General features: G+C 35.2%; 1 protein-coding gene across 1 annotated transcript; it reads right to left on the minus strand.

Moving 5' to 3' along the window:
• Positions 1 to 398: 398 nt before the first annotated feature.
• On the minus strand, positions 399 to 15,979 carry LOC116167443 (paired mesoderm homeobox protein 2-like). The gene is made up of 3 exons (XM_031482805.1): positions 15,666 to 15,979; positions 832 to 1,013; positions 399 to 784 (listed from the first exon to the last, which is right to left on the minus strand). Exons 1-3 carry the CDS (start codon positions 15,805 to 15,807, stop codon positions 413 to 415), a joined length of 696 nt encoding a protein of 231 aa, XP_031338665.1. The 5' UTR covers positions 15,808 to 15,979; the 3' UTR covers positions 399 to 412.
• Between the last annotated feature and the right edge of the window lie 3,485 nt (positions 15,980 to 19,464).

Consider the following 19,464-nt stretch of genomic DNA (forward strand, 5'->3'; position numbering starts at 1 on the left):
ATAATTTGTAGGCAAGTGGCATTTTCGATCAAAAATGCCAGAACTATTTTTTAAAATTGTAAAAAACTGCTTGACAAATTTGTTCTTAATTAAGTAAATGGGCAATTTTTATGTTGAAACGTCCCAGAGCTCAAAATTTTGTCGCTCCATCGCACCGTTTAAATGTGCTTGGAAGTAAAAAATTAAAAATAATGGTAAAATCGGAAAGGGTATAACCGAAAACCTATAGGTGAAACTATTACTTGCAGTGTTCCAGGTCTTAAAGTTGCTGAGAAGAGGACTCACCCATATTTTTTCTCCTTCCGTTTGCTCTTATAATGTGGAGCGATGGCTTGAGGTAAAATAGTTGTAATAAAGTAACATAAAATAACTGATTACCTTAAATGATATTTATTTACATCTACATTTTATTTCAAATATGGGCGTGTGGGGGTGGAAATTCAGAACGGTATCGCAAAGAACTCATGTCCAGGTGATTATATACAGTGCTAGGGGGAATGTTTGAAGCACAGTAACTCAAACTGGAAGGTAAAAATCCACAACTTTGCGTATTTAAGCCACTTAAACTATTAGGACCACTGTACAAATCCTGATTCGAATAATGGGAACATTTCCAAGGCAGCACGTACTGAAGGTCTGACGCAATTGGTGGCGTTTGGTGATAAATTGTTGGAGTTTCCAAGCCTTTTGTAGTAGGGGATGGGTTCGTTCTGCCGTTATTCTGTTGGAGGGTGACGCTTCGTTCGTTGCGTCGAAATTTCGCTCGTCTGTTTTGAAACCATACCTGAAAATTCGTTGCAGCAGGTGAAAGCTTATGGTATAGATACGCACCTGTACACGCGCTTCACTTAAAGAAACTTTGGAAGCTAAATCTTCTCGAACGAATGCATCGGGATAATGGGTCTTCTCGAACACCCTCTCCAACGCCGTTAACTGCACCGTTGTAAAAGTCGTTCGATTTCGTCTCGGTTTTTTATGTTTCTCGACATTTGTGCTTCTGTCATATCCATAACCTGAGAATGAAAGAAAAAAAGGTTTAGGGCAATTTTTCTGTAACTAAATTACTGATGCGTTCTAGCGTAATAATGTAGTAAAATCAAAGGAAGTACTGTTTTATATCAATGTCCTACTGTGCACATGTAATACATACATGACTGATTTCTTTTAGAGCAGTGATGATTCAGTTCAGAATGAGACGACAAGTGGATCAAGTGTTTTTTTTGTGGCGATTTTATCAAAGATTGCGTTTCCATCGGAAATGTTTCTTAAAATGCCTCTATTAAAGATGCTTGTATGCACCACTGTGTACCACTTTAGGTATATCGCTTAATATTCTTGTATGTTAAAAGTAGAACACATATGTAAAAAGTAAGTTCTAAGGGGTATAATACCCGTTGATAGTCGATAATATATACCAGTCCATCAACACGATAAAAATTGAAGATCAGACTGCAATTTTGGTTTAAAGTAGTTAGTTGCCGTGATGGCTACATTTAAAAGTAAATGTCGACGCCATTATTTGGTTTGTTTCAAAAGCTCACATTTCCTTAAAAAAGAAAGATCTTTTCGAATAAAATTGAAAGTTACCACCAGAGGTGGGTAGAATACTTTCAAAAAGTATTTGAATACTAAATAGTAAATACTTTACACAAATCAAAGGTATTTGAATACTAAATACTTTCACGCCCAGCACAAGCGAATACTAGATACAGATACATTGAAAAGTTTTAAAATACTTTAAAAAATAAGTATTCAAATACTTTAGAATGTATTCGAATACTATAAAAAATATTCGAATACTTTGAAAAGTATTCAAATACTTGTCACTCAAATACATTAAAAATTTAAAATAGTATACTAGATAAAAGTCTTAATAAGTACTACTTAAAAAATCAAGTTATACTTTGTATGGGGTTGGCTTTTTTTATATTTCTATTGTTATATACAAATTTAAGGGGAGTAAAAGCGTATTATTATTATATAGGAGGTACCTACCAGGACCTTATTCTTATACCAGTTATATCCTTAAGAATACGTGTAGGTACCAGTTTTCAAAGCGTCGTGCACATGATACGTACGCCTTTCTGAAATTAATCCTAGCGATTTTGAACCCGATCCATTTTTGACCATCCGTTTGTCCGTGTGCATGACAGTTTGTTTAGAAACATGCGATCGCTTTGAAAATTGGTACACATGGTCTTAAGGATATAAGAAAGGTATCTATTGTTTTCAAGTTACGTAGACTATCGAGTCAAAAAGTTTCACTCCAGGATCGTTCGGTATTCAGTTGTATCGGATTTTTATATTTGATTTTGTGACAATGGAAACTTTCCCTAAACACTTCTAAATTGTTCTCAAATATTTAAATAACTTAAAAGTACTGCGTTTTTTTGGGTCCCGAAAAAAAATTGTCTCAGATCGATCCGGAAAAAAATTTTCTTATAGAATGTGCCCTGTAGAATCCATAATTTGAAACAGTTCGAAGATTGGGGTACTAGTTCAAAAGTTACAGCCCTTTGAATTTTCTTTCGAAATTGGTTTCTAGTCTATAACTTTTGATTGAGAAGCCTAATCGAAAAAGTACGAATTGTTTTGGATTCTACGCCCCAAAATTAATAAGAAAAAGTGTTTTCCCGAGAAATTTTGGTGTAGTCGATTTTTGGTAAAAAAGGAGGGTTATACACTGCCTTTTTTTTGAGGCCCGAAAAAAAAATTGTCTCAGATCGATCCGGAAAAAAAATTTTCTTATAGAATGTGCCCTGTAGAATCCATAATTTGAAACAGTTCGAAGATTGGGGTACTAGTTCAAAAGTTACAGCCCTTTGAATTTTCTTTCGAAATTGGTTTCTAGTCTATAACTTTTGATTGAGAAGCCTAATCGAAAAAGTACGAATTGTTTTGGATTCTACGCCCCAAAATTAATAAGAAAAAGTGTTTTCCCGAGAAATTTTGGTGTAGTCGATTTTTGGTAAAAAAGGAGGGTTATACACTGCCTTTTTTTTGAGGCCCGAAAAAAAAATTGTTTCAGATCGACCCGGAAAAAAAATTTCCTTTATTTTCATATTTTGGCTTTTAACGAAATGTGAAAATGACCGAATGCAGTTTTTTACTGACAACATGCTTGAATAAAAAATTATCAGGTTTATTTTGATGCACGAGTGTAATTTTGGGGAATATTTCCCTCATATGTCATAAATGCCATATGAGGTGTGCAATTATCCCTCAATTACAGCGATAATTGCACTGTAGAAAGCGAAAGAGCCCTGCGATAATTGCACTGTCCATATCCATGGCAACTGGCAACTCCTTTGGACAATTTCACAATACACCGACAATTTATAAGTAGGTAACGTCAGTTTGACAAGTAATGCTTCTTCGGGAAATATTCCCCTAAACTACACTCATGCATCAAAATAAACCTGATAATTTTTTATTCAAGCATGTTGTCAGTAAAAAAACTGCATTCGGTCATTTTCATATGTTGTTAAAAGAGCCCTCCACCTTCGGTGTCGGGCTCTTTCGCCAAAATATGAAAATAAACTCATGCAGTTTTTAGACAACATGCTTTCAAAAAAATTATCGGTAATTTTGATGCACTTGTGCAATTACCTACGATAATTTCACGTGTGGTATTTCAGCGACAATTCAATGCGATTATTTAATGACATTTGTCAAACTTCCACCAGTGAAATGACGCGAAATTTTGTCGTATTAACCAGAACATTCTTCTTAGTTTGTTAATCAATTTCGACAACCGACTTATCACCACATCTTTTAATTTAATCACTCATAACGAATTAGCTTGGAGCACAAAAGTTCGAATAGAATCAATAGCAAAATGAAAAGCAACTTCCATAATTTATTTGACGTTTATTGTTGTCATGGAAATACATTCGCGTGGGTAATTATGCTTAATTTTTCTTTTGATTCATTGAATAGTCCTCCGAATACCATTCGTAGTCGAAGTATTTGTAGATTATTTTTGAGCTGCTGCTCCACTCATTCGTGACAGCACCTCAAAAATATTCGACAATACTTCGACTACTTATGGTATTATAATGAAAATTTCACACCAACAATTTTCGACCAATGAAATGCAGATTTCGTCTCACGTTATCATGGTAACCGAGGTATTTATCGGAAATTTTTGCCTGCAGGGGTAACCTACAGCGAATTATAGTGGAAATTTTTTGACGTCATAGGAGAACGTTTTGACATAAAACGTCACTTACCCGCGTTATAAAAAAGTATTCTAGCAGAAATAAATACAATTGGGTAGATATTAAATCCATAATCTTCCATAATCATTGCCAATTCCTTTACAGATATGTTTTCCCTATCATAACACATAACTTTTTTCAGAGCAAAAGTCAGTAAACTGCTTCCAAACACTTGACTTAGATTCCTTAGTATTCTGGGACGTTAGGTGCTGAATTTCGCTACGAATAACTTCCTTATTTTCTTGACCGAATCTAATCACTTCGTTCACGCTCACAATAAACTTACTGTCAAGGTCAATTTCAATTCAAATCTGTAAAATGTCATTCAAAGGCTATCTTGATCTATTTTGAAGAAGAGAACAAATCTTCAAATAAGTCGTTGAGGTTCAATATGGTGTGAAATTTTCTTACCGAATACCACACGTGCTTGAATTATTCTACAAATTTGTTCTTGCTCACGAATATTTTTAAAATATTCGTGAGCTCGAACAAATTTCCGGAAATAATTCAAGCACTAGTGGTATTACATGTGAAAACTTAGAAATTGGGTTTACACAATCATTTGGGAAAGAAATCAGCGAAACATGACCTTATCAAGGACCGCTTTTGTTGAAAAGGAACGGATATGAAAATGAAAAATGTTTAAACAATCGCTAGCAATAAAGTTAAAGGGTCCGATGTCACTTTAGTACCTTGTAGGCCCTCCACTACCCTTAATTACCGAATTCACACGGCTTGTAATGCTAGCAATTAAATCTTCAATGATATCCTGGAGAATATTCTTCAATTACCGCACCCACCAGTTGATTTGTGGGTGGTAGGTGGAAGTCTGTGACCTCGGATCTTTCTTTTAAGATGGTCTCATAAATGCTCAATGGGGTTGAGGTCGGGACTGTTAGGTGGCCATTCCACGAACGGAATATTAACAGCATGTAAGTAATCAATAACCTGACTAGCCACGTCAGTCCGCTCATTGTCTTGCATGAATAAATTAGGACCCACAAAAGGAGCAAATGGCACGTACCCAGCAAACACACTTACGTTTAAAAAAAGTTTTTTTCTCCAACCACCTGAATAAGACACTATTTTGTGACAGTGTTCGGTACGTAAAATTGACGTTTTGCGGATTAATCGCTTTCACCATGGCAACTGTACAAAAAGTGGATACTTTTGGTCCTAGTACCAAAAAGAAATTGACCTTGAAAGTTGGCCAATTAAAAAATTACAATCACGGAGATATGTCACATTGACATCGTTTTACATTGCAGGTTGTAAGATATTTCTATACATACAAATCAAATATTTTTGCATATTCAATGCAAATAATGATGTTACCTATACGTATGTACATGTATTGAAAATGATTTACGCTCGCTATTTTTATTTAAACCATGTGGAACGTAATTTACATATTCGGTGAACGTAATTTTAATACGTATACAACCCGCCGTCGCGCGTAACGCCATCTACTTCAGACCCATTGCACTATTATCTGTCATTTTGAATTCAAAATTTGAAAAAGTTAATTGCAATTAATTTTAATTAAAAAACTGTATGGTAAGTTTTTTATTTCAATACAAAATATAACACGATTAATTGTGTATACAATAGAAATGACTGAAACTGATAGCGACCTAGATTGCACTCCACCAGAGATTATAGAAACGGCAGAACATGCTACCTCAAGATTTGCTCCCTACAAAGTCGCAAGAGGTGAGAAGTAAGAAGTAAGAACGACTAGGTTATAAGTTAACCTAAAAACTAGAGTGGCATGACACGTGAGGACAAGAAAGCAGAAGTTCTTATACTACAGTAGTGAAACTGTGACTGAATCTAAATTCGAATATAATTTGAAGTAAAGGGAGTTGGAGAAAAAATTTTATGTTTTATTCGTACAAAAAATGCGTTTTCGGGACTCGGAAGGTTGCTGGACTCCGCTAACGCGTCGTCCAGCAACTATCTTCCTCGTCCCGAAAACTGACATTTTTTGTACTAATGAAACAAATAACTATTTAAAGTACTGATGGTGGTACGTTTTTTTGTAGATCAATTTTATACCCTACGTTTTAAATACGATTTTTATTCATATGTATAAACCATAGAGTTCATGTATATGACACCACTTTAATTTACCAAACAGGAATATTGGTTTACTTTCTTGCTATAAAATACAAATAAAAATTAGGTATATTCTACGTATTAAAATTCATTGAAAATCGTTGCGATATACGGTAAGTTGACACTAATGATGGGATTATATTTTCTGATATTCATCTTTATTAGGACGTGGTAAAGCAGTATTCTGGACTGGAACCTTGCAAAATTGGCTACAGTTACTCTCAACAGATTGTAGGTAAACGCTTCTTCAACGCAAACCGGCACCTCTTATGTATGCAAAGACGGCAAGAATTGAAAACGACGCTTCTTGGACGACAAGCTCAAGGTAACTTTAATAATACTTTCAACAGATCGAAGTTTAAACTTGGCTTTTTTAAACTCCGCAAAGAGACGCCTCTTCGACGCCAACCGTCACGTTATATTTATGCAAAGACGGCAAGAATTGGAAATGACTCATCTTTGTAGTTAAAACGTTTATAGAAACTTACAGTGCCTTGGTATAGATGCTCGGGGGACGCCTAGCGACACCACTTACCGATGCAAAGGCGGCTAGGATACCAAGGTTTACAAATAGGCAATAAAGAAAATGGACCCTGAATGTTCGTGATGGACTTTGTAATTATTATGTGCTTTATATGATTCAGACCTTCTGATTTGTTTAAATATACAATCTACCAAGCCCATATATTGCATTTATTATTTATTAGCGGTATACTATCGACGAATTTAATACTAATAATTTTTTTTTTTTATTATTAACAGTAAATTTACAATCTACTCTACAGGGAGTATTAAGTAAATGTGTCGACTTATATGAGCGTTGTAGGGAGGAACCACTCATTAGCAGTACTCCTATAGTCGTCCTTTCAGATTAGGGTGCTTGCAGGTCATGAGGCCAGATCCTATTTAATCTTCTAGAAGGGGGGTGGGCAGCGGACAGTTGATGTACTAGATCATTGTTGTGGCCCTGGAGTCTGACGTGGTAATTTTGGGCGTGCCTTTGAATTTCGTTAGTGACGAATAAAATGCCCAGATCCTGGTGTAGGGTTTCGTTTGAGACATACCATGGTGCGTTCACCATAGCGCGGAGGGTTTTGGACTGGAACTGTTGTATTGTCTTAATCCTAGTGGGTTTGGCACATCCCCAGAGTTGCACTCCATATGTCCAAATTGGTTTCAACATTGTTTTGTAGAGTAGTAGCTTGTTGGACAAGGACAGTTTGGACTGGGGTCCAAACAGCCAATACATTTGGCGAAATTTCAGATTTAGTTGTTGACGTTTAGTTTGGATGTGCTTTTTCCACGTTAGTCGTTGGTCTAGGTGCAGGCCAAGGTATTTGGTTTCGGTCTTGACTTGACAGGTATTGGAACGCCATTTAAGGTAACTGTTGGACACACGTTGAACCGCGTAGTAAACGTCACTTGTACGGATTTAGTTTGGTTAATTTTTATGCGCCATTTACAGAGCCATTCATTTATAAGGTTTAGGTGGGTTTGGAGGTTTTCAGATGCCAGTATTGCGTTATCGTGCGTAGAAAGAATTGCCGTATCGTCAGCGAAAGTAGCGATGACAGTGCTTGCAGCTTCGGGTATGTCAGCAGTCTAAATTAGGTAAAGTAGGGGACCAAGGACACTGCCTTGTGGGACATCAGATTTTATAGGATGGTAGTTGGAGTGTTCGTTGTTATACTTTACTGAGAAGAATCTGTCAGAAAGGTAAGATTTAATGAGAAGGTAATAATAGCTTGGAAGGGACCTTTTTAATTTATGTAGTAAGCCAGTGTGCCAGACTTTATCAAACGCCTGGGCAACGTCCAGGAACACGGCTGTACAGTATCTCTTTTCCTCAAGGCTCCTTGATATTTCGTTTACTATTCGGTGTACTTGTTGTGTTGTTGAGTGGCCTTCTCGAAATTCGAATTGGTGCAGGGGCAGTTGAGATAATATATATTCGTATTGTTCATTATCCTTTTAAAGAGAAGTTTCTCAAAAATTTTTCCTAGCAATGGTAGAAGACTAATCGGTCTGTATGATGTAACGTTTTCTGGCGCTTTCCCGGGTTTGGGAATCATTATTATTTGCGCATATTTCCATAAGATGGGGTAGTAGGACATACTTAACATGCGGTTGTATATAGTTGCCAATAACACGATAGCCTTTACTGGGAGCATTTTCAGAACTTGTCCTGTTATTAGGTCATAACCTGGTGCTTTATTGTCATTTAACTTTTTCATTTCGGACCGAATCTCTGCTGGCGAAATAGGTTTGATAGGTAGGGACATTTGGCAGGGAATGTCCAGATATTCCTCAATAGTTTCGTCAGCTATGTTTGATTCCAAGGGTTGGAATACCTTAGATAGGTGCTCAGCAAAGGTGTTAGATTTTTCCTTGTTAGATCTTGCCCAGTCTCCATTAGTTTTTCTGATGGGTGGTATGCCGACTTGTGGTCTCTTGAATCCTTTGGTTGCCCTCCAGATGGTACGATCTTCTTGTTTAAGATTTTTGAGATAGTAATTAAATTTGGCATTTTGACAATCCAGTAAGACTGTACGGAGACGTCGAGTCAGCCTGTTGTAGTTTAATTTGTCAGTAGCATTTCGAGATCTTTGCCATTTCGCCCTAGCTCGTCTTTTCTCAGCAATTAGTTCCTTTATATAGAAAGGGACGTTTTTTGTATGATGATCAGGTTCTGTTACTTTAGTCGTAGCTTCCCATGCCGCTTCTTGAATACCTAAGAGTAACCAGGTATTGAACTGATCGATCTAAGTCTTCTGGTTGTTTTATACGATGTTTGAGATCGATTTTTTCCTCAATATATTGTTGGAATTTAACCCAGTCGGTTTGCTTTGATACAAGTCTTGGAGTCAGTTCTTTATTGATGATTCTACTGCTTAAGTTTAGTATTACTGGGACGTGATCTGATGATAAATCATTATTGGTTTCAATCAGGACTGAGTTTGTGGCTATCCCATGAGAAATGTAAAAATCTAGCAGATCAGGGATCTTATTTAAGTCTGTAGGCCAATATGTCGGTTCTCTAGTACTGTGGTAGTTATAATTATTTGTCATTATTGCTTTGAGTAGGTTTCTACCTTTTGTTGTGACGAGTCTGGAGCCCCAGTGGATGTGTTTGGCGTTCCAATCTCCTCCACAGATGAATTTGTTTCCCAGAGTATCAAAGAATTGTATATAATCATCCGTAGAGATCTTATGTCTAGGGGGGGAGTATATTGCGGACACTGTAAATGACCAAGGAAATGCCATTACTTTAACATTTGCCGCTTGTATTTTTTCAGTTTGGAATGACCTTAGCTCATGGTGCGATATAGAATTTTTGATGATTACTGCAGCTCCTGCGTGAGCAGTACCATCTGGATGAGTTGTATTGTAAATGGTGTAATTTGGGATACGTAGCACTGTTTTATCCGTAAAATGGGTTTCTGAAATTAGTATAATGTCTATTTTATTAATATTTAGGAAACTTATTAACTCCTGCTTGTGGTTTAAAAGACCATTTGCGTTCCAAGTAGCTATTCTTACTATACTGGCCATTAACAGTTTATTTTTGTGACTAGGGTAGACAGTAGATTGAGCATGATGTTATTTTGGTTCATCAGTTGCGCAAACATATTCTTAAATTCGTTTAGAAAAGCAGTAAGCTCTCCCCCTGAGTTGGCTTGTTCATTGATGTTGTGTGTGTTAAAATGAGATTGGGTAATTTGGGCATATGTTGGAGTGCAGTTTTGTGATTTCTCATTATTGGGCAAAATATTCGGTGTTGGAATCGTAGTTGGTGTCTGACTAAGTTTTGTATTGGGGATTAGTCTATTAAATGTTTTATTTCTTGCATTTATTAGTTCTTGATACACAGAACAGCCCCTATAATTTGCGGGATGATTACCCTCACACAAGGCACACTTAGCTGGCGCAGTTTTAGGTTTTGTGCAGGTTTTGGTATCATGTTGGTTCCCGCATTTTACACACATATATTGCCTAGTACAGTAGGTCCTGGAATGGCCGTATTGCTGACACCTTGTACATTGTACGACTCCTGTTTTCTTGTGTGGTGGTTCTACCTTGATTTTACTGTTGCATAGAAATTCTATCTCAAATATTCTCTTGTTATTTTCACTCGGTTCAAGATCAACGTAGAAAAGTGACAATGGTTCTTTGGTTATCTTATGCCTTATGTTCATAATATTTCGTATTTGGTGACCGGCTTTTTCTAATTCGTCTTTAATATCATTGATAGGTATTGAGTGATGAATATATCTGATGACTACTCGGTAAAATACTAATAATGCGTAAGGCTATTACTACATATTCCATATGCGAAATTTAAACGTATTCAGTAAACACATATAAATCGTACGTGTGTCAAGTAGTGTCAAGTATAATAAACGCATAATATTCTACAAGAATATAGCAACATCCGCCGAATATGATTTATGTGAACTGAACTATATTAGGTTTTTTACACGTAGGCCTTTAGTACACTATAAACGCATTTTATACGGAACTGTGTTGCTTGGGTATAGGGACCAACTCTGTGCGAGAGCCGAAACAGATGCCACCCCAAAACATTACAGCGCCACCACCAAATGGGACCTTTGGAGAAATGTTACAATTTGCAAATCTCTTCCCATCTCTTCGCCAGACTCGCTCACGTCCAAACCCTCGTTTCGTCAGAGAATAAAACGTTTTTCCAATCATCAACTGACCAATGTTGATGGTTTCTGGCAAAACGCAATCCGTGAACTCTGTGCCCCCTGGTAAATAAGTTTTTTTTCCCCGGTCTTCTGTTCTTTAATTCGGCTTCATTTAAACGTTTTCTAACTAGTCGAGATGATATTACAATATTACGAACCGCTGCTAACTAATTTTTTTAGCACATTACTAGTGATTATTCAATTTCTAAGAGCGGACAGTCTCAGAAACGGTCATCCGTTTGATTGGTACATCATTTTCGCCCTTGCCTTGGTCTTCATTTCGTTAAATCGACTTACCATGCGACTTGTGCTGAAATTATTTCTTCCTAACACATTGGCAACATAACGCATCGAGTACCACCTCGTCCAGCAAAGTTGATATGCCTGTACTGCCTCCTCCTCCGATAAATTTCTTTGGCGATTCATTTTTCTACTTTCAAGCACTTGTAGATAAACTTAAAAACACGAACGTCACACAACCAATAACAAAAATTAGCTTAATAACAAATTGCAACCAGCAGTTTCTGAATCAAGTGTAAACCAATTTGTGGGCTAATAGACAGGTACAATTTTAAGACAAAACTGCATGTGCTTGACTGCTTGATATGTCACAGGAGTCCCTAAATCCTACTTGTAAGACAGTTAGTAGATTAAAACTTATCATTATCGCTGAATATTTTTGAAAAGTGTTAGTGGTGAGTTAATTTTGTCCAGGAGTTTATATTCAAGATGGGAAACCCACAAAAATATTATAGATGCACATCAGATGCAGCTACAAATGTTTAACAAAACTGGGAAATATGTTTTTGTTTGATGAAGAATACGTGTCTATGTAGTATTCTGCAAACGTTAGTGCTTTTTTTTTTAAAAACAAATGTGTTGCCTTTATTATATAAGACCTGTACCTAGTGTAGTACAGTGGATCACCAGCAAAAGTGAAAGTGGAGCCCTACACTACTGGCCATACAACAACATAATATCATGTAATAAGTTATGTATATTTGATTGAATTTTTTTAAATCACTATTATTATGCTTGTATTCTAAAATATGTTAATTCAGTAACTATTTAAGGGAATGAAATCCGCTCAAAAAGCTCATTTACCGCAGACATTATAGAACATCATAAAGGTTTCAAATTCAAATTTCTTTTAGAATGTGACGACTGATCCCTATTAAAAACACTATAGGTTTAACACCGTTGAGCGATCGCCAAATAAATGCAAATTTTTAGAGTAGTAGTTTCTAGAGATAAATGCTAATCTCTTTACAAGGGGGTAGGGGTGTCAGGTTAATTTTACTTCAATGGACCGCCAATACTAAGATCAACTAAATTTTTAGCTCCGAAACTTCTTCAGTGTGATTTTCCGTTTGTAACATTTCATTTCAAATGAATTGCAAATTTTAATTCGAGAATCACTTATTGGTGTCATTACGCGATACCCGGATCCGTTAGATAGAAAAACCTGGATTTTCTCCTTAGTTTAATTGAATTTTGATTCATTTTCCAGCGTATAAGTGAGAAGAAGCATTGTATTTTGATTTTGTGTTGTCACGTTTGAGTCCCTATTTTGAATTGTAGTGAAGCATCCTATTTAATTAGTGCTCAGCTCAGCACGTTGCCAAACATGTTTTATAATTTGATTTTTATTGGTTACTAATTTCTACCACAATTTTTTTTACCTTCGGTAGTTTTCGAACCAATATCATACTGCTACCTTTAGTTTGCGTAAAATAAAATAAATTTCAGGTCCATTATTTTTCGTTTCCGTATGTCTAATATCCAAACTTTGAACAAAATCGGCCGAGCCGTTACCTCGGAAAATTACCAGCGTACGTATACGTAATTACCTAGCTCGAGATAAGAAGCTAAAAATTTCAGTCTTCGTTTACAGCGCCTTACGGTTTGTAAAGAGTTGAAAGTATCTTGCGGAAACTGAATTTTAAATAATAATATTCAAAGTAACAATGTTACAATGTATGTATGTTATTCTTGTCGCCAGTTGTGTACCAATTATTAAAATTAACAATTCAGAAAAAGAAATAGACTGCAAATGTAGCAGGTTAGTTTTAAAGCAAAGCTAATAGAAAGATACAAGAAATCGAATACCTACTGTAATAACAACAATAATTCTTTCTAGAATTCTTTAATTACCGAAAATAAAATAATTTTGAGATACAAAGAAACTAAAGCTTAATTCGGCTATAAGAGCTTTCGTTATTTAATAAAAAAAGATGGCATACTTTTGAATTCCTAGATGGTTAAAAACGACTTTTTACCCTTTTTTAATTATGAAAAGTAACCATGATTGAATTAACTAGCCTGCTTGATAAAAATGTAAAAATAAATAATTTTACTAGTATTTTTTGTTCGATCATATCCTATTATTATTATTATTTAAAAAAAATGATAGAATATTTCACATCGGTGAAAAGAGAATAAAAAATCTCTTTAATCATATAAAAATCCAATCAGACCCAAACTTTCACATTTCCTGGACAGAAGCAGTGAAGCACATATAAATGCAAATCTTGCCCACGTAATCTGCATTTTTAGATGGTTTAAAACCACATTACATTTGGGTTTTTTTTTTCAGGGGATGATAACTCCAAAAGTTTTAATTTGCAACCCATATACAGTGTCACTTTATCTTAAAGGTAATTAAAAAACAAATACGATATCTACCAACCCGAAACCAAATGGGACCGTAACATGTTTATTACCTTTAGGTATAGTAAATTTTCAAATTGTCGACCTTCGTCAATTTCGCAATAACCCAAACGCTCATAAATGGAATTTGAATCCTTCGAACCATGTCCCTAATGATATTGGTGAATGGTTTCATTATTTATTGTTTCTGGGATTTGTTGCATACACCCTACTTTTTAGAAACTCCCCAAGAAAATCGAGTGTAGTAAAATAAGGAATGTATTTCTTTTTTTAATTACCTTTAACATAATGTGAAACTCGACAGGAGTTGCAATTTAAAATTTTTTGAGATATCAACCCCTTCAAAAACTCCCCAATCTGTGAATGTCTAAATCGTATCGGAAAATCGAATGGAGGGTTTCAAGCGAGTGAAGAAAAAATCTAAACATTTGGGAATCAGTACAGGGTCCATCCCAAGACCTTTGGGATATCCTTTTCATTTGTATAGAAGCAGAAAAAGTACCCTTATCGCAGAGGGTACTGCGTGTCGTAAAAAGCGTAATCTCAGCGGACTAGAAAGTGGAATGTTCTGAGATAATGGAACATGTTTTGTTGGTATAACAAGGTAGTGGATTAAATGTAGACTTTTCAGGTGCTTGGGGTCGGAAGGACCGAGTTTGAATACAAACAGAATAAGATGGTGTATTTTATGCCTCGAAAAGATACAGATGCAGATACTGTAGTTGCTATAACTAAAACGAGATATATACCAAAATTTTGGACGTCTTAGACAGAGCATAAATGCAATTTTCCGAGGTAACGGCTCGACGGATTCGGTTCAAATTTTGCAGTAGATATATTAGGCATACGGAAACAGAAAATAACGGGCCGGATTTTTGGAGCGCCGCAACGGCATCGAATTTGTTTTTTCAAAAAGCAATCTATAATGTTTATTAAGGTATTCGAAATTATATTTCTGTGATGCAATCGCATTGCGAATTTTGCGGTGCTTTGAGCACTTCTTAAAAGATCGTTAAACAATTTTCGCATGCTTGACGGAAAATGCGTCAAGATCGCAGAGGGAAAATACTATGAGTCATGTGTTAAGAAAAAGATGGACAAAACGATAGAAGGAATCCAAAACAAACCAATTTGTATTGTATTATTGTGCAAATAAAAACTGACGAGACCAACAAAAATTTTCCTGTGAGAATTTGAACAATTTAGTGTTTACCAATAAAACGGCATATACGACTTTTGGTAAAGTTTAAGCATATAGGATTTTTTGGTTAATATTTGCTTTGAGCTAGGAAGCTGTTCTGTCAAGAATTTGGCAACTGGTTTTATCTAAGAGACATAATTATACAAATTAAGTGGTAGACTTTTTACAACCCTTTTATACTACAGGAGCCAGGATAGTATTAAAGGTAGGGCGGTAAATTAAATTGTTTGAGAAATTCTCCTGATTCCACTGTGGGACGATTTGTTCTAATTGAATTATTGATTCCAGGGCTTACTGTTGTGTTATGGTAGGGGTAGATAATAATATTATTAGTGTATTAAATATCAAGGTATGACTTTTACGAAAATGCCTCTTTTTCTTAGATGCTTCAAACATATCAGTTTTACGAACATTAATCCACTGCAACTGCAGTATCTGGTTTTGAATGTGCTCTCAACTAGCAAATATAAGGTCGTGTAAAAATGTGGTTTTAATCTGTACATAAGTGTTCGATAAAATGATGTAGTCTAATTAATTTTAAACGATTTTTTCAACGCCAATGTTACGTCGAGATGGAACAAATCGTAAGGATGTTCCGTCGGCTTCTTAAGATCAATCGAAACTGACATAACTGACAAGTGCAGTGATGAATAAAGTCAGCTGTGTTAAAACCAAACGGGTTGCCCCTTTTTTATGCACTCATCCGAAAGAGTTTTTTTTCTGGGTTAAGTGTCAAAAAAATCCTACCTTCGTTAGCTTTAGTTTCCGCTCGCGGCCTCTTCTGACTAAACTTCAATAAGCTGCTAACCGAAAATTGTGCGGCATTTTCCGATGGGTGAGAAATTCTTTCGTTAATCTCGCCTAAACCGTGTCCGGCGTACCCCAACATTTAAAATTTAAAGAATTCCGCGATTCACCTCACTATACGCGCTGTCACTTTAAATTAGTAATTTTTTTTCTAATTACCTTAAGTGACGTATTGTATTATAATTTGACAGAAATTTAAATTGATATTAATGTTATGTTTATAATACCGCTAATCTAATAAGCGAACACTAAAATACGACTAAATGAAAACTGGCAAAAGCTTTTAATTCTAAAACATATTTTAGTGACGTCTTCTTGTCCCATCCCCACTTAAATGACTTAATTTAAAAGAGGGCGGAATTATATCTATATGTGTAGAAAAATGAGATGAAGTTGTCAAGTGTTCCAACCCTACTCGTTTTACGTTAAAAATTTATTACCTTACTAATTGTGTCTAATTATGTTGAAATATTGAATTAGATGTGCCTTGAGTGTTATGCGGTGATGAAATTTACGGTAGGTCGGGATTGTGTTCAGCAGCTTGAAAATTGTACGTTCCTATAATTGCGAATGACATAAGTAGTTTCTGATGGTCACAATTATTCCAAAGGGAGTATTTTCGGATACGCACTTACTTTACATCCCTATAGGAACAATTGTTGATGCACCCAACGTTCTAATTGCCTTTGGAAATTGCATTTGTAGATACACGTCGATACTACTAAATCTTTATAAATTGTACAATTTTCTCCTTTCCTTTTTCTTTCGCTTTCCAGGATCCTTAACATCCACATAAAAGATGAATAAATTTACCTAGTTTCATTTGCATTCGTTGCCTCGTTTTTCGCACGAAAATGAATGTAAAGTCGTAGAGAATGGATTGGTCACTATTCTTTAATTCCACGATGATTCATAGGTTTGCGCTCTTTTTTTATAAAAACGTTTTAGCGTGCGTTTTAATAATGTACAATCTCTAATGTAAAATGGTGGTAAAGTCAGAAAATGTATGTTATCATTTTGAAGATTATTGAAGTAGTCCATTAAATCTTTATGTCTTGGTAGTACCTAAGCAAAAGTTTAAAGGCTATTTTGTATTTTAAACATATTTGCATATTCTTAATCGTTTTCAAACTTTACTTTGGCCGCCATTTTGTTTTGCTTTATATTTGCGGTCAACAGTCGCTTTTTTATGAATAAATCAGAAATCAGCAATCCTTCCAAGATTTTTGCTAGGATTTATGAATGTCTGGGAGAAAATACGCGCAAACTAACGATACGAAAACTACATTTTCCCAACAGTTTTCCCTCTATCTGGAATTTTGGGTAACATTAAACATTAGATTCGGAATTTCGCAGACTTTTTATGTACCTACCTATCAGTTATGAAAATTAATTTTATATATATAGATATAGATGAAAACAACGCAACGCAACAAAATAGTACTCAATTTTTGGGTCACTTCTCATAGCTCGAGAAAGAGAGACCGCGATTCGAGTTTTAAGAAACATTTGGGCCCCCGAAATCGACTACCCCTCGAAGACACCTTGCAAAATTAATGATTAATTCAGCCCCTAATAGGAAAAAAACAAAATTCCGCCACGCAGGACTAGTGTGCGATTACGAGATCTTTCCGACGGCACCGATGTAAAACCAATCGGACCAAAACGGTAGAAGACGAAAGTTGAAAGTGCACTTGAAAAACTCAACTTTTTAAGGTTTGAAGTTATTCAAGTTGACCATTAGTTTTGAAACCCCTTGTAGAACTGCGATCATACTTTCTGAAATTCAAGTCAACAGAGTCATAGGTACAGGGCTCAAAAGAAGAGCAGCCAAACGTCAAAAATTTTGAAAAATCTTGAATAACTTGAAAACTTCTGATGCTGAGTATAGGGAAATGTGGTATAAAATATATTTGCTATGTAAATAAAATGATGTTGCTAATTTATTTTATTTAGAATTTATTATATTATTTCCAAATTTGTTTAGGAAAAAAATGAACACAAAGTGAAAACTTCAACGATTTCGAGGACGTATGTATCTTTTCAAACATTAATTAACAATAAGGAACAACTCAAAAAAAACTATTAGAGTAGGCCTAATTATTCTATAAAATAGTTATTTGTATAACTAGAGAAGAAAGTGGAGTTTTTCAACTCGAGTTCAAAGTTTGACACATGAGCGTAGCGAGTGTGTCAATTGAACGAGAGGGTTGAATCGACAATATATCATTTTGCGCTCTTAATACACAAATAGCTATTTCCTGACCCTTTTTAGAGACGAAAGGAGTTGTCTCTAAAGTAGTTTCAGAAAAATTACTTTTCACAAGATTAAATCGAGTCAGTTTAATCAGTCGAAGAGCACCGATTAAAGCTTGACGGCGCCGTTAATGCTAATTCTTTTTTCTGCATACGAATTTTAGCTTAATCGGTGTTAACGGTTCCGTTAAATTAACTAATTTAATCAAGACAAATGTAATTTTTTTATCGAAACAAATGAGTTAACAGTTCCGTTAAGCTTTGATTAACTTTTGTGCATTCGGCCCTAAACTATCATATTTAACGCTGAAACTTTAGGATACAAGTCGAAATTTATAGTAATTAATGTCAAAAGTTATTGTTTAAAATCAAAATTTCGTGTTTAAAATTTGAAAAAGGGTGCAGTAAAAGACGCGGGACGAAGGCCACATAAAAATTACGCAAACTGCTTTGAATTTGATACTTCAAATGTCGAATCGCAAATTTCTCTTTTTTTTTGTATATCAACCATGTTGTCATACAAAAAATTGATTGCACTTTTTAAATATCGTGAAAAAACGTAGGATTTCATTTGAAAAACAAAAGTTGCATCGATTTCCTGTTCAACCCGTAAATGTTAGGTACATGTAAAATTATATTTGATAAATTTTTCGTATCTCGCCAGATAAAAACGATATTGAGGTGACCCTCTTATCTCGAACGCACTGAATAGAGATTTTGTCGATAATAAGTGCTGAAAGTTAGAAAAAGCTTCAAGAAGCGCGGGTTTCACTAAAAAATACGCCACGAAAACGTATAGAAAGGTCACAAAAAACTAATGTCGATATTTTAACTTTAAATACAAAAAGCTCTCAACTTGATAGTAAGGTCAAATTTTCGTATTCAAAGCTGAAACTTTTTATTGAAAACCGAACAGTTCTCCTTTAAGGTCGAAATTTCGAGTTTACAGTTAAAAAAGGATTTGATAGCTTTAAATGCGGTATCAAAAAACGCGGTGCAAAGGCGGGTATTAGTTCAAACTTTTAACGCAAAACGAACTTGATACTTTAAATTTATGTTCATAATTGTATATTTAAAATTAAGGCTCGTTTAAAGTCAAAATTTTGTGATTAGTCTCAAAAGTTTTTGTTTGAAACCCTGATCAAAAGTTATAGACTAGAAACCAATTTCGAAAGAAAATTCAAAGGGCTGTAACTTTTGAACTAGTAGCCCAATCTTCAAACTGTTTGAAATTATGGATTTTACAGGCCACATTCTATAAGAAAATGTTTTTTTCCCGTCGGTCTGAGACAATTTTTTTTTCGAGCCTCAAAAAAAGGCAGTGTACAACTCCTTTTTGGCCAAAAATCGACTGCACCAAAATTTCTCGGGAAAACACTTTTTCTTATTAATTTTGGTGCGTAGAATCCAAAACAATTCGTACTTTTTCGATTAGACTTCTCAATCAAAAGCAGGTTTGAAACCAATAATATTGTGTTTAATG

The sequence above is a fragment of the Photinus pyralis genome, unplaced genomic scaffold (assembly GCF_008802855.1).
Source record: "Photinus pyralis isolate 1611_PpyrPB1 unplaced genomic scaffold, Ppyr1.3 Ppyr1.4_LG3b, whole genome shotgun sequence".
Taxonomy (NCBI): domain Eukaryota; kingdom Metazoa; phylum Arthropoda; class Insecta; order Coleoptera; family Lampyridae; genus Photinus; species Photinus pyralis.